Consider the following 22,642-nt stretch of genomic DNA (forward strand, 5'->3'; position numbering starts at 1 on the left):
TAAGGCATACAAAGGCATTTCTCTGTTCATCACAAAAGCCCAGATCCAAACCAGAAAGACTCCCCAATCCAAGTGGGAAGGGGAAAGAAAAAGAAAAAACAAAAGAAAAACCTCAAAACAAGTAAACACACACACCCTCCCACACACACAGACAACCCCCACCCACCCCCCCCAACAACAAACCAAACCCAACCCATGCCACATCCCAAAATATAAGTGAACTAAGGAATAATAACAATAAAAAGCAGTATGGCATTACGATGAAGTATCCCTGAAAAAAATTACTGTATCAAGCTAATCTTGCAGCCAAGCAGTCAGTCATTACAGAAGTACACTGGAAGACACCAGGTCAAGTTTCTAGAGGACTGAGGAAGAGACTTGGTCTAAACCTCTCAGATAGTTTCAAACATCTGCTTAGCACTGTAACCACTGAGAGGAAGCCAGATCCTTAAAGCCATATGCTCAAACTGTTCCCTAATCCAAAGTGACAATCAATTTGAATTCTGAAATAAAATCTCATGTCAAAACAAATCTTTATTCAGACAATTATATTATGTCTATGATAGCCCATATTCCTCTTTTCTGTTAACACCTGTCAGCTTCTAAGGGCAAAGACAGTTCTGTCTTTAAGCAAGTCAGCCCAATCTACAATTCTGACACTGGTTTAAAAACTAAACAGCTTTTGTTAGGCTGAACAGAGATGTACCGAAGTACTGCAGGTTAGCTGCATGAAGAGACCTGGCCCTTAACAGTTTTGTATTCCTACTCCATAATATGACAATACACAGACACTGGCTTTACAAAAGAGTTAAAATACAAGGACCGTCTACTCTAATGTCCAAAGTAGAAGCACAGCAATAAAACTTGTGAAACACATGAAAAGCAGTATCAGTTTCCTGGATCTCCCTTTACATGGGAGAAAGAATTTGTACCAAAGAAAACTTAGAACAGTTTGAAAACCCACAATTAAAACCTAACATCTCTTTGCACCTCTGCCAAAACCAAAGAGGGTTCCTGTAAAGTCAAACTATTATATGGTGAAATAAAGGGTTGGCTTTGGGGTTTTTTGCAAGCCAAAGAATGCCCAAGGCAATATAAGAATTGTTTGGAAGATGAACACAGAGCCAACACATTAGCAGATTCCCTACTACTGTTCTTTGAAAGGTTCGAATCCTCAAAAAAAAAAGATATTTTCTGAGCATACAGTGTCTTAATTCGAGCATTACCCAAAAGATTAATCCCCCAGAAGGGAGAGCCATCAATATTATCTGAAGTCATTCTATGCCAAGCAAGCAGCATAATGCAACACAATCTCCTCAAGAAGAAATACAATTATTAACTCTCCTGGAATTTTTTTGTTTCAGAGACAAGTTGGCATTTGTCTTCAGATGACTATGAAGGGTTTCTGTTTTTCATGCAAACTCACAGAGCAGACAAGTGCCTTTGTCATGTAAGGAGCATTAGAAAACAATCTTACTCCAGCTTTTTGCTTAAATAAAAAAAAAACCAACTACAAATTGAATATACTTCTGAACTGTAAGACATTTCACATTATAAAGAATTTTTCAGAAAGGAATTCCTGTACAACAAAGCCTTCAGACCCCAAGCAATTATTTAATTACCTGAAACTAATAGCTACTCCCCTAATGAAGGCTAAGATGGACAAATAGTTAAACTCTCCCTTAATACAATTTTTTCACTTTTTCTATTCCCTTTTACTGAGAACTGTTACTCCCTTCCAAAAGAAGGCAAGCATGCAGACTGTACTGAGAAAGAAGAGGGCTTTCTTCTTTCAAGTGTTTTAAATTAATAGACTTGTCATACCTTTCAGATGATTTTACAGGCTGTTCTGCAGGAAAACTCTCCTCTATCATGTCCTGCAAAATGAATTTTATTTATTTCAAGATTTATCTGAACATATTTATAAACAAAAGACAAAGAGAAGACAAACAAACACACACTTTGTGCTGTTTTCGTTTTTTTTTATTTATACCACTAAATACACCTCATCTGCTTAATAAGCTTGTTCCCTAACTACTCTGACTATCCACTTAATCTCCAGCCCATTTATTTAATACCTAGTCATTTTTACATTCAGAATAATACTGGAACCATGGGTGATTTTTTTCTGAAAGAGATACCAGTGTTGTTTCAAGGGAAGTTTATCAGGGACTCCATCTACACTGAAGTGATCAGAATAGGTAATTAAAAAAGTGATCTGAATTGGTAATTGTTAGAAATCTCACTTGGAGCCAGCAGTTGACTTGAAACATTAAATACACAACACCAGCATGTTCCATCAGCTTTCTGTACAGCAGCATATGCAAAGGAAATTTGTGTTTCTGTATTTTAATATTCATTCACTGCGAAAACCCTGGCCCAAAAGCACACCACCACGTTCTGAAAATAAGCACCAGCCACTTAGTGTGCCAAAGATACAACTATATCCATAAAACCTCTAAGTATCTCTTTCACAATGGTTCCCACTCTCTAAATGCTTACCCCAAGTATACTACTGGCGCTCTTGCAAGAAACAATACCTTCGTAGATTGGTTAGACACATTCCAAGCTTGCAAAAAGCAGGCAAATTAGGACATGAAAGTTTACTTACTTGATGGTCTGTATCTGCCCTTTGGTGAATTTTTCTGGAACTAGTAGCTGATTTCAGAGATGGTTTAAAATATGTGATTTGACTCCCTGTCAGGGAGATTGGCTTTGGTGTCACAAGTTTCTGGACAGGTGGATGTTGAGAATCCATCTTTGAAAGGGAAGCAGCAATCAATTTATCCTCGCACCCACCCAAATTACCACAGCATTTACCGATGATAAAAGTTACAGAACTATAAACCTCCCACCAGTCTCAGCACCAGTGAAAACGATGTGTAAGTGTTGAAAACATTTAGCTTGCAGAAGGAAATCACCAGAAAAATCAGTTATAAAATCCAAAAAGCTACAGGAACAGTCAAAGCCTGACTGAATCCTGTGTCACAATTTGGCAGTTACCTCACAGACAAAATAAACTATATTGCTATAAGCAAAATAACTCATGTTACAATAATATGCTCCCATCCTTTTCTCTCCTCTGCCCTCATTGTGATTTTTTTTTTTTTACTGGCTTAATCCATTAATTTAATATTGAAAATGTTAAGCAGTGTTAAACCAGGTTCTGGGTTTCTTGTTTTTCTACATTTTCTTCCTTTGAAGTTACACTTAAATAAATTGTAAAATAATTTTAAATTAGTCTCATTAATATATGTTCCAATGTTTTAGATTTGCATTTGATGCTCTTAAAAGTACTGGTCTGACTTTTCTTGTCAAAGCTTTTTTACAGACAAGGGCTAGTTTTTAAGCAGAAAGCAGCGTACATTCTACAAAACTGGCTTAACTGAATAGAGAAGGAAGACCCCAAAAGGCCCCATGATACATGAGATCATCTGTTGTGGTGGCCAGTGAACCTATGTTACAAGACAGAGTTTTCAGTAAGTCCCTAGTACCACAAGAACCACTTTATATTAGGGGTGACCAAAAAGGCTTCTCCCAGGAAGCATTGCTCTGTTATGTTAATCTATCCCAGTTTGAATTCCCCGGTTGGCTGTCAGCCTCTACCCCTCATCACTCCCCCAGAGCTTCCCCATTGGTCCCCGTTCCCTAGTCCTGCCTTTTCCCCACCCCCGGATAAAATCCCGGTTTGCGATTGTTCTCCCGCCTTTCCCTTTGTAACCTTCAACAGTGTAGAAGCAATAAATGCTCCTGTTGGAATACACGCAAAGACCCTTCCCATCTCTTTGTCACCGATTTTATACTGAAGCCAGCTGTGCGTTTGTGCATGCACACATGTGAGCCACAGAGCCGGGTGGAGACAGCAATAATCTGTAGCCTTGATGATAAGAAGAATGAGACTTAGGATGTATCTATTATTTAAATTGGTATCAACAGACGGTTATGCCCCAACACAGGTGCAGAACTGCATGACGTTCACATGGGCCCCCTTCTTCTAGAGCTTGTCCTGCTCCTTCTGGATGGCATCCCTCAGATGTGTTTAACTGCGCCACTCATTCTGGTGTCGCCTGCAAACTTGCTGACAGTGCACTCAGTCCCACTGTCTCAATGATGAAGATCTGGCATTTGGATTTGTTAAAATTCATCCCATTGATGACTATCCAATGCTTCAATCTATCTAGATCCCTCTTCAAGAACTCTTGTCCCTCAAGAGAGTTAACAGCACCTCCCTGTTTCATATCATCAGCAAACCTGCTAATGGGGCATTCAATTCGTGCCCCCAGATCACTGACAGATACACTGAACAGCGCTGGCCCTGGAACTGATCCTGAGGAACACCGCTGGTCAGCCAGATGTAGCCTCATTCACCGTAACCCTTTGCATCCTGCTGTTCAGCCAGTTCTTCAGTGTGTACCCACTCATCCCAGAGATGGACAACTTGTCCAGAAGGATACTGTGAGGGACAGTATCAAGCGCCTCACAAAAATCCAGAAAACTACATCTGCCACCTTATTTTCACGTGCCAGGCAGATGACATTATTGTAAAAGGATATCAAACTAGTGAAACAGGTATGTACAACAAGGAAAAAAATAACCCAGTAACATGTTCAGTACACTAACTGTACACTAATACAATCCTCAAAATAAGAAAAATACCACAAAAAAAAAAGACCTGTAAAAGTTTTGCCTGAGTATTCAGGTGTCCTATCAATCATTTGTCTGCTTTAACAGGAAAACACACAACCCTCTTCTGGCCACATACAATTCCCTCCTCCCTTTTCATCAAGGGCTACCCTTTCTCCCGGCCAAATCTTATGAATTCTAGCATTATGAGTAGACAATTTCTCTATTTTTACCCAGTGACAGCTGTGTGCAACACTCACTTTCTGACTGATGTCAGGGTCTATGCTGCAAATCTGGTAGATCTTTTTTAATGCTTCATCACAGGTGTGGTTCTGCATTTTAACTGAGAATCCGTATCAGCTTTGTTTTCAATTACTGGGATAATGCTTAAGAGGTGGTAAAGAACTTATATGCTCTACTTTTCAACAGTCTTGTAATTTATCATATGGCCGAAGGCAGTACAGGAAATCTGAGATGCTTATAAACTCCTACGTAACTGCAGAATTAATTATGCTCCAAGTGATTAGCATAGAAACTTCTTGAGACATTCTGTCCACTTCCTCATTACAACAGCAGTTTGCATGGAAAAAAAACCACTTCTGTTCCTTTGGTTGCCTGAGCTAAATGTGACCTCTTGTGGTTTCACAACTTAATAAATGTAATATTCCAACATTGTTTAAACAAAAACAAGGAAATAATAATTTACCACAGCAACAATTCAGTGCTACCTCCAAACAGGAATTTAGGAGCATAAATTTACAGAAGTAACAAAATTTAATCGTTTTCCAATTTTCTCCTTGCTTTGAGTAGTAAAAAAAATGTAAGTATTTACTTTTTGCTTAAAATAAACATGGAAATCTGCACAAGATCTGAACAATCACTCAATCAATATTTTTCTATTTCTGGTTATTTCTGCAAGAAAAAGCTTTCTGAAACAAGAATGTTATCATGCAACTTAACCCCAGGTTGCAGGACAAGATAAAACCACTCTGTGTGTTCTAGAGAAGTTGTTCTTGACATATCAACACACCACCACAAAAAGATAATATAATTCTCCACCTGAGTAATCTTCACAGTCCTTCATCTAGTGTGGATAGAAAAGACATTTTTAGCGATTTCCACGCAGCCAAGGCAGCTATAACTCACATAAGGCTAATATTGACTTGAATTCATGTGCATGCTGTCATTGAGGTTTGTGACATTTCTTTTAAGAGCTGTAAAGCAGAGAAAGTTACCTATCACAGCTTAACATGTTACTGGTTCTTACCTGGTTTTGTCTGGATTGGAAGCTAGTCACATTCAGCACACTCCTGTCCACAGGCTAACAGGGGGAAAAGGCCGAAATATTAGAGGATGGTTTTTCTCCTATGAGAGGGTTCCATCCAACAAAAACACAGGGGGTTTGTGATCAACTTACAGAAGACAGTGGACTAGAAACAGAAGATGGAATCCTTTTAGCATCCTGTTGAAAAAACAGGTGCAATAAATTAAACCGGACATGACATTAAGTAACATCTTCATCCTATACTGGCACATTTACTGTGTTTTTCAAACACATGGAATAAAACGTTAAAAGGAGCGCCATTTACCGCCAAAGGGCTTGACATCTTCTCCAATGTCTGCAAGATGCGCCGCGCTGTGGAACTTGTCACACCATAGGATTGCACATTTGCTTGTTTAGCTTTCATCTGTCTTTTTATCGGTGGCTGAAAAATTAGCATTGCCAATGTTATGATGCTGGATTATGAGTTTCACACGTGTATATTTTATGCCCTAGGGCTACACTGATGATACAGCCAATACTCTCGTAATGACAGAAAAAAACGCACTCACTGAACATTCAAGCCATGAAGAAGAAAGATATACTCCACTGACTTCACAGAAGTTTAAGTGGGGCCCTGCATATCTTGAACATGGGATAAAGTAACAAAAGAAATCCTTAAATGTAGAAGGTCAAAAAATGGATGATGTTAGGTTTGTAGGGTCTCTGAAGCAGTGATTAGGAAAACAGAACTGAAGCAAAGACTTGTGTAAAGTACTTTCAGTAGCAAAACAGATCTTGGAGTTTCATGATGGTGTAAGCGTGACATCTTAAAACCAGAGTATACAATCATCATCAGGAATTTCTAGTTCTACTTCTATTATTTCCTCCCTTCCCCCAAGATTACAGCTGACTGTAGGTCTTCTTACTCTGTTTAGAAAGATACAGATCTGATTTGAACTGCACCAGATCTAAACATAATACACTGGAAAAGTAAATGTTGTACCACAACTTAACATAATTAAAAAAAACTTCAGCATGACCTTTTTTTATAAAAAAATATGTTAAACCTCCCATGTAACCACACCGTGCTTCCCACATGGCTAAGTGAAGACAGGAAGCAGATCACACAACACATAGAACATGCAAGTGAGACTCACTGTACGCATTAACAAACAAGCTTGTCTCTCCTTTAAAAGCCTAGTATTTGCTTTCTCTTTTCAACATAATCCACAATTTTTGTAAAAAAAAAAAAATAGCTGACCAAAGAGGACTTCTAGCTTACAGAAGTTTTAAATATTCTGAAGTTTGACTCAAACACCAAGTCAGGAAAACCCACAAGTTTCAAGGTTTCCCTGAATCAGGAAATTGTAAATTCCCTTGTTCCAGAGCAGAAACAGACTGCCAAAATAGGTCCAGCAAACTTATTTTCAGTTCCTTAAAGTTCCTTTTGACTTTTTTTAATAAAGGGCATTTTAATTTAAATAAATTACAACCAAATCAGATTTTACTGACTTGCTTTTAGATTCAACTCTAGCTACTGAGAGTAATCAGGATTTTTAATTTGCTGGTTCATTTAAACCACAAAGAACACTTGGGAACAAGCACCTCTTCTCAAGAGCTATGTGAATGACAGTAAAATAGAGGGCACCTTATTGTTTATCTTGATATAGCATATAGGACTGCCTGCCTCCCACTCAGTAACAGAAGTGCAAAGGAGAAGCAAAGTTGCCTTCTGTATACTACTGTATTAAAAAATGCACAATATATTCATAGTTTGAGTGGAGGCACGCTTGTGTAAGATCTACAAGCAAGTATCAGGCAAGTAACTTTTGCTGCTATTAACACAGTTTTCAAAGTTATGCCGTCATTGGAATTATTTACATGTTATTTTACCATAATACAGTCAGAGGCAGACCATGGCAGAAAATGGAAATTTTTGGAAGACATAACACAGGAAACCCCTACTACAAGAAACTAAGATGCTACTGTCATTCTCGTGCTTTATGATAAGCATTTCTACATGAAGGGTTACACAAGAACTTAAACAAAAATTGTAAGCTGAGTGGGCAAGATAGGAACTGTTGCCACATTTTTCAAGTTAAGTTCCCTGCTCACAGCTTTTTTGGCCAAGCTCCCCCTTCTGTATTTCCATTATGTTCTCCCCGACGCTGCACTACTATTCTCATACCTGGTAAGCAGAAATCTGCACTTTTGTCTGCCTTGCTGCTGCAGCTGCACCACCATAAGAAGTCTTTCCAGGGTAAAACGGAGAATCCCCAAGCTGTCTTGTCTTAAAGACAGAAGTGTTTCCAAGTGACTACAGAAACGTATTATGGTAAGTGGTTAGTAAAATGGCTACACATTCAACTTGACTAAAATTAATACTGTGCAGTACTTACAGGAGAGGGAGATCCAAAAGCAGATAAATTGAATGCAGGTTTTTTAGAGCTAGATGCAGGATGCTGTGAGACGGAATGAGATCTTTCAGCCTCTGGGGACCAGAGCAGTGGTGCTGAAGTATTTTTTGAAACTGTGATATCTGCCAAAAGGACAAATGCTGTATGTAAATGCCTTGTGCACATAGAGAAATATAGTGGTAAACATCACACAAACTCCAGAGTTCTCTACCAAAACGTCTTACAGAATGGAAAAGTCCCTTAACACTCATTTCTCTGACAGTCTAACCTTCAGAGCTCTTCAAACAGATTAATTTCACATATGGTATGAAACCCAAGTACCAACTCTGAACCTAAAATCTGTTCACAGAACTGCGAATACATGACCTTTCAGTCATCTTTCAGAAGTATTCACAAGCTAATAGCACATTTCCAATACAACACAATTTTTTTTTTTCTTCTTTCATGGTAAAATAAAGGAACTGCATAAACACTGGTGCATCTCTAATGATACAAAGTTTTTCCTATGACGGTAGAGGGTTGGAAACCAGCATAGGACAAAACTGACCAGGTCATAAACTTGAAAAATTACCCAAAAGCTGAATTTACAGAGTTAACCACCTATTTTCCATATGTTTTATGGAGACACACCAGAAAGTTCTAGCAAACTCAGGTTATATTGATACACCCTGGCAACACCTATGCTGAACTGTCAGCCTGTGGTCTCCAGAGAACTGGCTGAACATGCCTCCATCACCATTCATATGGGGGCCTAGAAAAATCTGCAAACTTGCTGTTTGCTCTTTCTTGGTGAGACAAAAAACAAAGTAAGTATTGACCTCTACCAAGAACAGCAAAAAAGAAGCAGCCCAAACTTGTTCAATCAAAATAGTTGCTTCATTGACTCCTGGTAAAAAAAAAATATGAGACTATCTTGTGGTTTGATTTGTCAACCGTATTTATCCACATTTAACCAGCTGTGAGCGAGATATTCTGAGTCACTCCTCCTTCTAGGCAATCAACCTAGCTATCAAGCTACAGCAAGTCATCTTCATCTCCTATTATCCCCATTCAAGATTTACAGATAATCGAGCTAAAATTGTATTTATCAGCACTGACTCTTTAGAATATCAGGGACTCAAAAATGCATTCCAAGCATGGTTATATTTAAAAGGTGACAGGATTACATACTTCTAAAATACTAAAAATTAAATTGAATTCTAACATCCAGAGCTCATATTCTCCTACTAAGAATTCTCCTGCCTATTTACTTACTAAAAGCAATGTGGAATATTGAAGAATACAAAGTACTTCATGTTATCAAGCAAATCAATTAGAGAACAAGTTACCTTTATCAGATGCTCTAGAGGAGAAGCCACTGGTTGTTGAGATGTTATCGTCATCATGCTGAGAGGTAGAATCTTTTATTTCCTTTACGAGGGACAGCCCAGGACTGCCGATGCCAAGTGAAGATGATGTGGAGGGCTGACAGTGTGGGACTGTGGAATCCAACACAGTGCAGTTCAAATGGCTCCGGTGAAGAGAGGGCCTTGTTAACACATCTGAGAAGTTCAGTGCAGACCTGCTTGTGGATGGTTCTAAACAAAAACAGCGAAACAATCAGCTTCCCTGTAGACAAGCTCACAGAAGCCAAAACCTGTTTTCTATCAACAGCCACGCTTATTGCCAAGTTCTAAGCACAAAAATAGAGAAGCTGAATTTAACTTCCTCACCCAGATAGGGTTTCATCTGTCTGATTACAACAGCAACACTGCTTGCAATACTAAGCATTGATGTCACATTAAGAAGTACTTGATGGGATTTTACAATACCAAATTCTGACCCTGTGCTCAAGCGCTTAAACTGTGTCTTTCACTAAATCAAACATCTATAAATTCCTTCTCCTCCAGATAATGCTTGCAATAAGCTTTCCAAAATTTGAGGTTACCTGACAAGTTACAGACAACTCTGCAGTTTTTATCATCTTGTAAAAAAGACGATGTTAGTATGATTATGTAGCATGAAAACGTGTATTTGCAGAGATTCTGGGGGGGTTTATTTGTTCTGGTGTCATCATCCTCCCTTCCAAATTCTATCATATCAGGTCATGCTACAGGCAAATTACCTCCTATCTATTAGTTTTTGAGATTTTGGCACAAAGGACAAGTAAGCAACATGGCCTCAGTTGTAAGATGGGCATTTTTTCCTCATGAAAAGGGTCTGTAAACATTGCCAGTGTCCTGCAAAAGGTGGCCTCACAGCTCCAACTCGCCACATGAACGGAACAGCTATTAATGGCCATCTTGCCTGATGTCCGTATGTCTACAGTCCCTCCCGGGATTTCTGGGTGTGAACTTTGAGACACTACCATCCTGACATTTGCACTGAAGCTTAAACTAGCCACTTCAATCTTCATAAGCACAGCAGTACTAGCAATTAATTCTCCAAAGCACTGGTAGATTTTAGGACTGTCTTGTTCGAGATGAAAGAAAGCATTATGAGACCAAAGGCTGGCCAAGCAAAGAATACAGGCTCTAGCAAATTGGTGCCTCAGAGCCAAAGAAACAGGCTTTCTAAAATAAAAATACCAGTAATAATAAAAAATATTATTATTAACTACAGCTAGAAAGATTAGACTACAATATCCACGAACTGCAACACAAGCTACTGACGTTCTAGGGTGTCCCATTTGCTCCTGATTTCTTGGAGCTAGAAAGTTTGCCGTGCAGCTGTTCTCACTGAAAGGTCCTTTCACACAATTCTTTAGGAAAGCCAACACAGATTACTCATTCATGAAAACCTTCTCTATTCCTTTATACAAACTTATTCTCAAGCTACAGCTACACAGAGAGCAGTAAAGCTCTTTATTTACAATTAGATGACATTGGTGACAAAGGTATTTACTCATTATTTTTCATTCTGCCAACAGAAGCAACTGACTGTCCACACAGATGGTTATGTACGTGTTCAGACAAAATTTCTCACCTAATTAAAAACTGAGTTCCCAAAACTGCTAATTTAAGAGAAACTCAAATGAGAGCATATACAAATTCACAAAGTACTACAGAAACAGTGAGAAGCATAGATATAAACCACAGATTAATTTTAATATGGTAAAAGGGTTATAAATTTCTTTGCCAAGGATCCAAATGGTTTTCAAAGACCCGAAGCAATGCCACACCTTAATGTTACAAAATATTTCAAAAAGAATAACATCATAAACAAAGTTCCCCAGATCTCCACTAAACTAACAAGGAAATGTAATAAATTGATTGAAGAAGCCCAAAGGAAAAGAAAAGAAAAATAATCAGGACACATGAGGGAATTTTCCTCTGGCATTCTAGCATCTGGTCTTTTGAGGACAACAAAACAAATTAATGTTTCTACTACCTCAGGCAATTAGATAAACTTTCATTCCAGATCCTTTAAAAAGAAAACATAACCCAACACACTCACAAATGAATGTTAGCAATATTTTGCACTTGGCTAGTTGACTATCTGAAGTTAACTCATGACTTCCAAGGCCTGTAAGTCAACTTCCAGTATATTTTGAAATTATGTTTAAACTTTGAAGCTGAGCCAGTTCTAAAAACTGAGTTGCTGAGGTTTTTTACTTTGATCTTGCTTTGTGTGGGGCTATTTTTGGTTGGGGTTTTTGGTTGGTTGGTCGTTTTGGTTTGGGTGTTGTGGGGTTTTTTGTTGTTTGCTTTCTTTCTGTCCAAATGCTCCTTCTAGCCTCCCCTGGAAATGAAGATTCAAAACTAGAAATCTGTGAATAAATACAGATGGTCAGAATACTAAATGATATTTCACATACCTTCTAAATTAATTCTTGCTGATTCAGGCGTGATTCTCCCATCAATTACCAAGGCATCTTCATTTGCATAATCATGGTGATAATTTACTGGATTCTCTTCCTCGTTTGCCGATTCATTCGTATCTACACATTTATCTTCCCTTTTATTGAAATACTTCTGCAACCATCCCGGCACGATGTTTTTCACTGATTCGGTCACTCTGCTAATGAGCCCCAGCTTGAAAGAAAAATACAGAAACACAGTCAGCAGCATATTCTGGGATGCAACTTTGCACAGACCTCGAAGACAGACATTAGACAGCAATATTCAGATGAGTAAGATTAAAAGGTGGTGGATCCTTGACAAAGAATACCCATACTTCTGGAACATGAATGACAAAAGTGCGCACCTAACACTGATTTACTACTAACCCATCAGTTTCTGCACTTCCCAGTGACCTTGGCAAAACTTCCAGATTCTGAAACTACAGCTGAAGTTCACCAAAGGCTTGTCAAGTCACAAGCTCATCAAGAAATTCAATTTCTAAATAACTCCTGATGTACATACTGTCTTTTCAGGACTTTTCCTTTTAACACCTTCACTTGAAAAACCATCAAACCCAGAAACTCAGCAATTATCTACAGCAATAGTGATGAGCAGTAATAGCTACTAAAATCAGTGAACTTAAATATTTCTTTTCCTAATGCTGAACTGAAGGAACAATGTGTATCAAAAACCCCACTACTATGCTCTGAACAGTGAGGGTATCCTGAAAGGATCTCAGAAGAAACAGCTGGAGTTGAACAACAGACTCCTCACTAAAGGACTGTTAAATATATTCAATTTGATCAAATTTCATTTCGTGGTATGTTAAAGTTTTGTATTTCCAAACCTTAATATTCAGCAGTTACTGAATATATACCAGGCATTTCCATTTTGACATTTACCAATTATTTGTAATGCTTACATTCTGGTAAGAAATATTTATTTAACATTTTGTTTCAGGCAGTCACTTGCTCCCCATCACATCCTCAAAATTTCAACACGCCTTCCTGTCAATCTCAACCCTGCACAGCAGACTGCTTGCAACATGGAGCTGCCCCTCTTACACTGGCTGCAGCCACAGAACCAGCTGCTAACCCCTGCAAGCTGGAAGCAAGCAGCAAAGCTACCTCCACAATTTCAATGCTTTGGAAACTGAAAAGCAACAAGAGTTTAAAAAGATTTTTTTGAACTTCATTGCCAGTTCCTAACACATGCATCAAGGTACTTTGGTATTTTTCTGGGTTTAGGCAACAAAATTTTATAAAAATTATTATTCATGTGTAGAAAATTGAGAATATTCTTTGAACATGTAGTAGTTAGTCTAGTAAACAACTCTGAAACAAGAACCCTGTTGTATTCAACTTTCTTAAAAAAATCAGCACATATGAAAGAAAAAGCCCGTATCTGTCATTCACATCTTTCATACACAGTAACACAAACACCAACTTACAGGACACCCTTGAATCTGGAGTTAGAAGGGGGCCTGGCAAAGAGGAGAAAGGGAAGGTAGAAAACAAAAGTCTTTTCACAGAAAGAAAGTCATCTTAATTTACAATTTGACATTTTTCATAATGAACTGTAATTTAATCTTTTACTTGCACAAAGAATAACTAGCTAGGGACAGCTTAAACCAGACAGAATACAGCATAAAAACCACATCTATCACAATCACCACACTAAGATGCACACTAATATGCCATGCTTAGTGTTGCTGCTATTCTACATAAATACTAAGCCTCAGCATTCCAACAACAAAAACTGTGCAACACCAGAGCTCACAAGCAGTTCAGTGCCCGGCACCAGCAAGGGCAGTCTGTTCCCAGCCCCTCATTTTCACCTTTACTTATGACACACTGTCCCCCTTTAGGGGAGTGAATATTTTGCTGCTATGACTAAAAGCATATCAGGAACTCAGAGGAGTCAAAAATTTGCCAAAATAAGCAAATGGTCAGGACACAAACTGCATTCAAGGCAATGCTCTTTCCAAAAAGCTAGGCATTACTACATTCACTATTGCTAGAGTCTCTCCATTAGAGAATAAGACATTACTGGCCATAAAACAGGTGCCAGTATGTTTCTCTTGCTGAGGAAATCCTCCCAGGACTGAAAGCTGCCTGAGACTCAATATGGAAGAAGTCATAGGCATCCAGAAGACTAAACACCCAATCATTAGTAAACCAAATGAGTAACTGGAGAATGTAGCTAGACTAGTCATTAACCAAGATGACATTTTACCATCCATATCTGACACCAGACTGGTTTGACCCTTTCCTGCAAATGGCAGCCTTTCCATTCTCCACATAATCAGCATTCCAAGCTGGGTAGCACAGGGTAACTTCCCAAACCAATGCATGAGCTAGAACTCAGCACAGCCATACTGTACCAAGTACTAATGGCCTGTTCCATCTGGTTTAGGCACAGTGGTAGATAAGGAGCATAGTTTTATACTCCAGAATAATGCTGGCTTAGTGACAAAGAAAGAGAAAGCAAAATACATGTAAAGGCACCTACATTTTCCATCTGCGAAATATTAAAGGCACTGTAAAAGAACTATGCAAGCATTATGAATGAGCCATCATCACACAAGGATCCCGCTAGAAAAACAAACACCTTCCCCCTAAAAATACACCACACACCCCAGGTATGCCTATTCAAATACACACAGACAACAACAACAAAATAAAATTTCCTTCCATCATCTCTTACCTGCCCATCAGAGCTGAAAGCCAATCAGTAAAGCTCTATGGCTGGATTCCTGATCACGTCGAGCAGTTAAGGTACCACTGACCAACCACACATTTGAACATGCACATGCCTTGTTCTTGCCACAACATTTCAGCGAAATGTCACACCTTACGCTGTCTTTGAAGCTGACATTTCAATCTTACCATAACTTGTAGTTTTCTTATTCTTCAACTTCAGCATATGCATTTGAACACCCTTTCCCTCTCTCTGCACATGCAAACAAGCCAACTCTGTCAGCAGCAGAGCACTCTCCCTCTACTACTTCTGTGTCACCAGCTCTGCATTTTGTTCATCCCATCTCCCCACACAGGAATCATTAATCCTTCTAGAAGGCTTACAAGGATACTGCACATCTCATCGATGCCAACAGATCTTCAGAGATTAAATACAAAAGACACAGCAGACAACTCTAGTAGGCTTATTCTCCAGAAAACTGCTCAGATCCCGATCTCCTCATGCCACAATTATGAACCAGTCCCTTCCAGAAGAGCTTCATTCACTACAGCTACTCTGAACATGCTACTGCACAAAAACTGTTCTAGTTCCCAGTCTCAGGTTGGGAGCAGAGGAAGTGGCACTGGCATGCAGTTTAATGTTCATAACTTCTCATTTCTACAGGCCACACAGGCACCAAACTTAATATCATGAAAGGGCAGAAGACCTAGTGGGGCAATCCCAACTGTGTGACTGCAGTGTTTTATTCAGTGAACATGTTTTACTCCTTAACTGACTGATTTCAGAGGTTTCAGCTGCTCTCAGTACCAACTGCTATCTTTGCACCTCAGATGCACTCATCCCAAAAAATACCAGCAGGAAAGCTGAGAAAAATGAAAACCCACTGGAAAGACCCAGTAGCTTATGAATAGGTATTTAAAACAGTTTTTCAAAATCTGTGCATCATCTCAAGTGTCTGCAGCCCTGCTAGGTCTATCTAAGTCTATGTATACAAACATCATAGCAACAGTAACTACAGTAACAGCTACTCCAAGGCACACTGGCTTAACATCATGGAATCACTGAACTATTAAGGCTGGAAAAGACCTCTTAGATCACTGTGTCCAACTGCTACCCAGGAGTCCAAACCCTCCTTGTTTGGGCACAAACACTCATTTCTAAGTTTCAAGCCCTGCTCCTTAGGTCTCAAGACTCACCTGAAGGGCCCAGAACACTATTTTGAAGGCCCAAAGTCTGATTTGGAAGGTCCAAAGCCTCACCTGTAGAATTTAAAGTCTTCTTTATAGAGTACAAAGGCACATCTTCAGGCCCAAACCCTGTTTCCAAAGCCTCCATCTCAGGAATCAAAGCCTCCTATTTAGGATTCAGCCTTCATTCTAATGGGCTCAAAGCCTTCCTCTATGACTCCCAAGACCCATTTATAGGGGGGGAAAGCCTTCATTTGTGGTATTGAAGCATCCTTGTAGGGCCCAAAACCCATGAAAACCCAACCTCAGAGTTCAAACTCTCTTTCTCACATCCAAAAGCCCATTTCCAGGGCCCAAAGTCGTGTCTTGAAGACTTAAATCCTTCCTTGGAGGGTCCGAAGCCTCTTCTCATGAGGTCATAGAATCATTAAGGTTGGAAAACACCTTTAAGATCATCAAGTCCAACTGCTAACCCAGCACTATCATCATGTTCACCATTAAACCATGTCCTCAAGTGCCAGCTCTGTTGCCCTTCTCTGGACACAGTCCAGTACCTGAGTGTCTTCCTTGTAGTTAGTGGCCCAAATCTGAACACAGAATTCCAGTCATGGCCTCACCAGTACAGGGGGACAATCACTACCCTGGTCCTGCTGGCCACACTATTGCTGATCCAGGCCAGTATGCCACTGGCCTTCTTGGCCACCTGGGCACAGACGGGCTCCTGTTCAGCCACTGTTGACCAGCACCACCAGGTCCTTTTCCACTGAGCAGCTTTCCAGCCACCCTTACACCCCAGCTAGCAGCTCTGCAGGGGATTGTTGAAACCCAAGTTCAGGGCTCTGCACTTCATCGTACTGAACCTCATGCAACTGGCCTCAGCCCATCTATCCAGCCTTTCTAGACCCTCTCTAGAGCTCTCCTGTCCTCCAGAAGATCAATGCTCCTGCCCATCTTGGTGTCATCTGCAAACTGGCTTAGGGTGCAATTGATACCCTTGTCCAGGTCATTGATGAAGACGTTAAATAGGACTGGCCCCAACACTGAACACTGGCAAACACTATTTGACTGGTCACCGGCTGGATGCAACCCCATTCACCACCACTCTCTGGGCCTGGCCGTCCATCCAGTTTTTACGCAGCAAAGATCACACCCATTCACACCATGGGAAGCCAGTTTCCCCAGGAGAATGCCACGGGAAATGGTGCCAAAGGCTTTACTAAATTCTAGGCAGATGACATCCAACATCCAGAGCCCTTCCCTCATCCACCAGGTGGTGGGTAACTCTATCACAGAAGGAGATCAGATTGGTCAAGAAGGACCTGCCTTTCATAAATCCATACTGACTGCAACACTAAGCAAAAGATATGTAGAGAGAAATATCAGTTAACAAACAGGTGTCGTAATTTACTACTTTAAAATACCATTTCTTCAAAGGATTTATATAAAGAAAGAAAAACCAGTAGTTTATGGTCACAGTTTGAATTCCAAACTTAAAAGCAGACTATTTCTTGGCCAAAAATATTTACAGAATAGGACAGTTGTTCCAGCTTGTAAGGGTCTTTCACACAGCACAGGGTGGGGACAGTGCTGGCAGGAGTACTCAGCAGTGACACATTACTCGAAAGCACCCATTTTGTAATTGAGTTTGTTTCAGTCCAGAAGGTTTAAGTATGAAAAAAAATCATATAAAAATTATTTAACCATCATACACCTACAGAAATTTGTCAGAGATGCAAAATACATAACTGGATAAAAGAGCTAATTTCTACTTCACTGTACACATACATCTGAAAAGCATCAAATTCTTGCCTCTCAGAGACTTTGCTTCCAATTTCAAAGTTAAAGTTATTAGAACATATGAATCAGTAAGTCCTCAAAAAGAAAACCTGCCCTTAATAGTGATGTTCAATGAGATAGAGCAGACCAATGTAACCACTTCCAAACACCAAAAAAGAATTTTCTTGCCCTCCATCCCCCACAGTCAGCTTATGCCAGCTCTGGCACATAGCAGGCTACTCTCCATACTAGCTGAATTCATTAATCTGGCAAAAAGTACGTGTTTCTCTGCTGGGCTAATGAGTTGAACTGGCTCAGTGCACCAGAACTGGCCTGAGAGAAAGCACGATCAGGCAGCCAGGACCAGAGGAACACGAAACAAAATTCTCCCTTCTTTCAACCATCCTGTGTCCATACTGTCTTTAAAGACACTGTCCCTTTCTCCTCTTCAACTCACCCTTCCCTCGTGCTTCCACTAGCACATATAAGCAACCAAATGACAAACTGTATCAAGGCTCTATTAAATAGATCCAACCAAAAATCTGTCTATAGACTGATAGTGAGGACTACCCCTCAGGGGCATCAGGTTGCTGGTGCACCTTACCATATGCCTGCATTAATGCTCATGCAAAAGCAGGAATAGAAATGGAAACATTGCATGATTGCCTCTTGCAGCAGCAGACTTAGACTGGCTTAGACTAACTCTGCTTTTGCTATTTAGGGAGTGGCTTCAATTTGGATGTAGGACAGCAGAGTTTGATATTTCATTTAGAAAAAAGACAATAACACTTATGACTTAATACGAACAATGTGTTTCAGGAATGCTATTAATTATGTAACATTTGAAAAACAACACTTATTTAAGGCAAATGGACTAGTTCAGATTTATTTCTGAAAGTCATGAAGAAGGGACTGTATTACCTGATGCCAGTGTATTTCTTTCTTATTGCTTGAAGTGAGCCTTATTTTCCTTAGTCTAGTTAGCTTTAGAATGAAAGTTCCAGGGAAATTCAGGTATTTTCTGGCACTATTTGCACATCTGTACACATCACTATCACTTACAACTGAGAGCAAAACACCAGTATATGCTCTGAGAGATAAATCAGTGCCTCACCCACTAGGTTAAATCCTTGTGACACTGCATGGTTTTATCTCAAGTTTTGTCCACACCTTCAGTTGACACAGTGACAACATTACAAAAGGCACCATGAAGTACAAGGTAACTTTCTTTCTTTCTTTCAGGAAGCACTACATTAAGCACTAGTTAACCATCAGCAGCGATCAGCAATGTGTGCTGTAAATTACATTCAGTTTTACACTTTGAGATAGAAATCTATCAGCATCAAAACCAAAAAGTTTAAGATTCATGAGACTATTTTCCCTTAGAACTTTACAAGCATTTTTAAAGTTCTTTCTTTCCCAATTTAAGAAGGAACTCCAAGTAGTTAGTATTTTTTAATTGAAAGACTGCCGCAACTTAGCTACCACAGTGTGTCTCCAGCTAAGTTTCATAAGCAGTATCTAGAATTATATTAATTGAAATGCTGCTCAGAATATCTTTCCTATAAGGAAACCCTATAGTCTAAACTTATTATTTTTACTTTTATTTCCAACATAACTACATGGACAAGAATTTCAAAACTACAATGATCGAGAAGTACAGTTCTCATGGCACCAAATGGTCTTTACAAGTCCATTAGCACAAGTTATCAGATTTAGCAATGTATAACACACATTTTATATTTAGGATTTAAATACACTACTTAGGCATAAAATTGTTTATCTTATTTACAGGTATTCTATATACAATAAGACCCAATTCATTACAGTATTTCGACATCACCAAACATAACTGATAATGGGAAAGTCTTCCTCTTCCTGCATTTACAGCCAAAAAGTTTATGCATACAAGGGCTATCAATACATCATACCCCAAACTACAGATTTTCTACCTGCTACAGTGTACTAAGCTCCCAGCAAACAGTTAAACATTTTCAATGCCATTTTGCCTAAATGCACTCACAAACAAAGCATGGTATCACAGGCTAATCTATGGCACATAGTGGTGAGGATAAGCTACATATTTAAAACACAAAAACGGGCAGCTCAAATTCTGCAACAACTCCTGAAACAACAGTTAAATGCCATCTGAGGTCAACTCACAGCTTGCTGACGTCTATCCCCGTGTCCAGTGCCTCCTAGTGAGGACAAGGCTTGAAGGTTTGAAGCATATTCACAAAATTAAGTACTTATGCAACAAAATCTCACTCCTGACACTTTGGAAAACAGTCTTCAAACCAGAATACTGGAATTAAATTTTAAAATATAATGCAGTATTAGCAAAAATCAGTAAAATATTCACGTGGTCCCTTTGAAATATCTTTTCTGTCCATGTTGATCTACAAACTAAGCTGACAATACCACATGCTAGTCATTTTGCAAAATGTACAGCCAATCCTGTTGCACATTCAGTATGTTATCTAACTCACAAATTTGAACCAGTAAATTAAAATCAAGTAACCAAATAATCACATTTAGTTACTCTGTGATAATTTGGTACTTCAGCAAAACTCAAAGCCTTCCTACTTCCTACAGACATTGTGCAGCATATAAAAGTTAAGCCTCACAATTCATCTAAACCAGCATAACCTGCAATTACTTTAAATTTGGACACATCTAACCCTGGTGCATACACTTCCTGACTAGATTTTAAAATGTAAGAATTGACGCCTAAGAGAAACCAAAATAATGACCCTTGGATACAGTTGCTTTAGCTGCAGCAGCAAGGGGTATTGTTACATAATTTGACATTTTAAGGTAATATTCTGAAACTATAAAGCTGAGGCAGCCTCAGCTCTGCTGCAGGGCAGTAATCTTCAGTTGTGAGGGGCAGCAGTGTCTTTCTGCCCATATTTTTTCATCACACTGCAACTGACAGAACCAAGAGCATCTCACAAACATATAACCAGTATCTTCAAACACTGTTCTCTCACCAGCAACATGAAAAATTGCCATTGCACATAGAGATTATTTTTTTAGTGACTGAAGGTAATGGCATCTACAAATCTGTATATATTCTACAACTCTGTAAAGTAAGTTTAATAAAGGCTGGCATTAGAACGCTGTTATAAATAAATTTAATATGTATCTCGTTGCATCACAGCAATTCCCAAACACAGCTACATTTAAATCACTTTAAACCTTGTTTTCATCTGTTTAGCTTAGGATGATTTTAATTACAAATACACCTGTATTACAGTCTCATCAATTTTGTATCTCGTTACTGTAAATATTTCAGTGCCTCTCTGTAATCCAGTCTCAAAGAAAATGACAACTGAACAGTTCAGCTCTTTGCTTCGTTTACTTCAGTCTAGGAGGTTGCCAGGCCTTGAGCTCTAATAAGGGAAGGAGTCTTGAGACATACCTACTTCAAAAACATTTGATTCAAAATACAGTCATAACTAAAAGCAAAGTCAGCCAGCTCCCCAAGACACTCTCACACAACTTTTTCCAAGAGCAGAACCACTGAGAAAATATTAAGCAGCCTTAGCAAGGAGAAAGGAAACTTTCTACTGGCACAGGGATTCGCAAACTGTGTGTGCTATTCACAGCTGTAGGACTCAATACATGTTGGTGCACCTGTGTTAGCACACACATTTCATCCCAGCAAATGGGAATATAAAGATGAACTTATGTTTAGTTGAAAAAACCACAGTAGTCTCAACTAAGCCACACTCACCCAAAGATCCTATACTTAAGTGCAACATGCATAGATTCATAGAATGTTTTGGGTTGGAAGGGACCTTTAGAGGTCATCTCGTCCAAACTTCCCTGCAATGAGCAGGGACACCATCAACTAGATCAGGTCGATCAGAACCCCATCCAACCTGACCTTGAATGTTTTCAGGAACAGAGCTTCAACCACCTCTTCAGGCAACCTGTCCCAAAGTATCACCATCCTCTTTTTAAAAAATTCTCCCTTACATCCAACGTGAATCAACCCTCCTTCAGCTAAAGGAGTCTAAGTCCCCTTTATGTACTCAAAGGTGACCATAACATCTTCCTAGAACCTTCTCTTCTCCAGGATAAACAGCCCTAACTCTCTCACAGCCTGTCCTCGCGGGACAGGTGCTCCTGCCCCCTGACAATTCTTGAGGCCCATCTCTGGCCTCAGTCCAACAGAGCTGGATGCAATACTCCAGGTGGGGCCTCACCAGAGAGGAGTGGAGAGGCAGAATCCCCTCCCTCGACCTGCTGGCCACACTGCTTTGGATGCAGCCCAGAATAGGTCTGGATTTCTGGAAGTGTGCATCGCCAACTCATATCCAGCCTCTTGTCCATCAGCAACCCCAAGTCCCTGGCAGAGCTGCTCTCAGTCTACTCATGCCCCAGCTTGCACTGATACTCGGGGTTGCACCAAGCCAAGTGCAGCACAATAAATACTAAATTGATTACACAAAACATTAAAAAGCAAAAAACCCAAGATTTTTTACAACTTAATAACAGAAAAATCATGACCTACCACTAAGAAAGACAGAGGACATTTTAAAAAACTGGTCTGCAAAACAGCAACCGTAGAAAAAAAGCCTCTTAGCTACTCTCTTTTTGAGGGCAAGCTCGCAATTTTCTCTGAAAAAACTGCAACACAGTGAGATGGAGGCATTATTTCCTCCCTCAAGAGACAGCACAACCCTGAAGACAGAATTAGAGGATGGACCAACAAAAGGATAACCAACCTAGAGTAACAGTGACATTTATGCTGAAACCATGCCTGTGTGTGCTCTGTGGTCCAGTTGTAGCAGCTCTGACAGAACCATACACACACAGAGGCTGCAGGGCACCCCAGAGGTCACC

General features: G+C 39.6%; 1 protein-coding gene across 5 annotated transcripts in view; it reads right to left on the reverse strand.

Annotated features, from left to right (window-relative positions):
* The window catches only part of LOC121673471 (nuclear pore complex protein Nup153-like), a 43,738-nt gene that overhangs the window by 15,102 nt on the left and 5,994 nt on the right, over nucleotides 1-22,642 (reverse strand). For 4 of the 5 annotated variants that reach the window (XM_042046785.1, XM_042046781.1, XM_042046782.1 and 1 more), the window contains exons 2-10: nucleotides 12,101-12,317; nucleotides 9,633-9,881; nucleotides 8,287-8,426; nucleotides 8,076-8,204; nucleotides 6,213-6,329; nucleotides 6,041-6,085; nucleotides 5,891-5,944; nucleotides 2,612-2,758; nucleotides 1,825-1,877 (exon numbers count right to left, since the gene is read on the reverse strand). In XM_042046785.1, the coding sequence (XP_041902719.1) occupies nucleotides 1,825-1,877; nucleotides 2,612-2,758; nucleotides 5,891-5,944; nucleotides 6,041-6,085; nucleotides 6,213-6,329; nucleotides 8,076-8,204; nucleotides 8,287-8,426; nucleotides 9,633-9,881; nucleotides 12,101-12,317 (1,151 nt within the window). The remainder of the gene's footprint in view (nucleotides 1-1,824; nucleotides 1,878-2,611; nucleotides 2,759-5,890; nucleotides 5,945-6,040; nucleotides 6,086-6,212; nucleotides 6,330-8,075; nucleotides 8,205-8,286; nucleotides 8,427-9,632; nucleotides 9,882-12,100; nucleotides 12,318-22,642) is intronic. The other variant, XM_042046783.1, reaches the window with a different exon arrangement.

Source organism: Corvus kubaryi, unplaced genomic scaffold, assembly GCF_017639235.1.
Source record: "Corvus kubaryi isolate FWS band 111438036 unplaced genomic scaffold, C.kubaryi_AGA036_p1.0 65452, whole genome shotgun sequence".
Taxonomy (NCBI): Eukaryota; Metazoa; Chordata; class Aves; order Passeriformes; family Corvidae; genus Corvus; species Corvus kubaryi.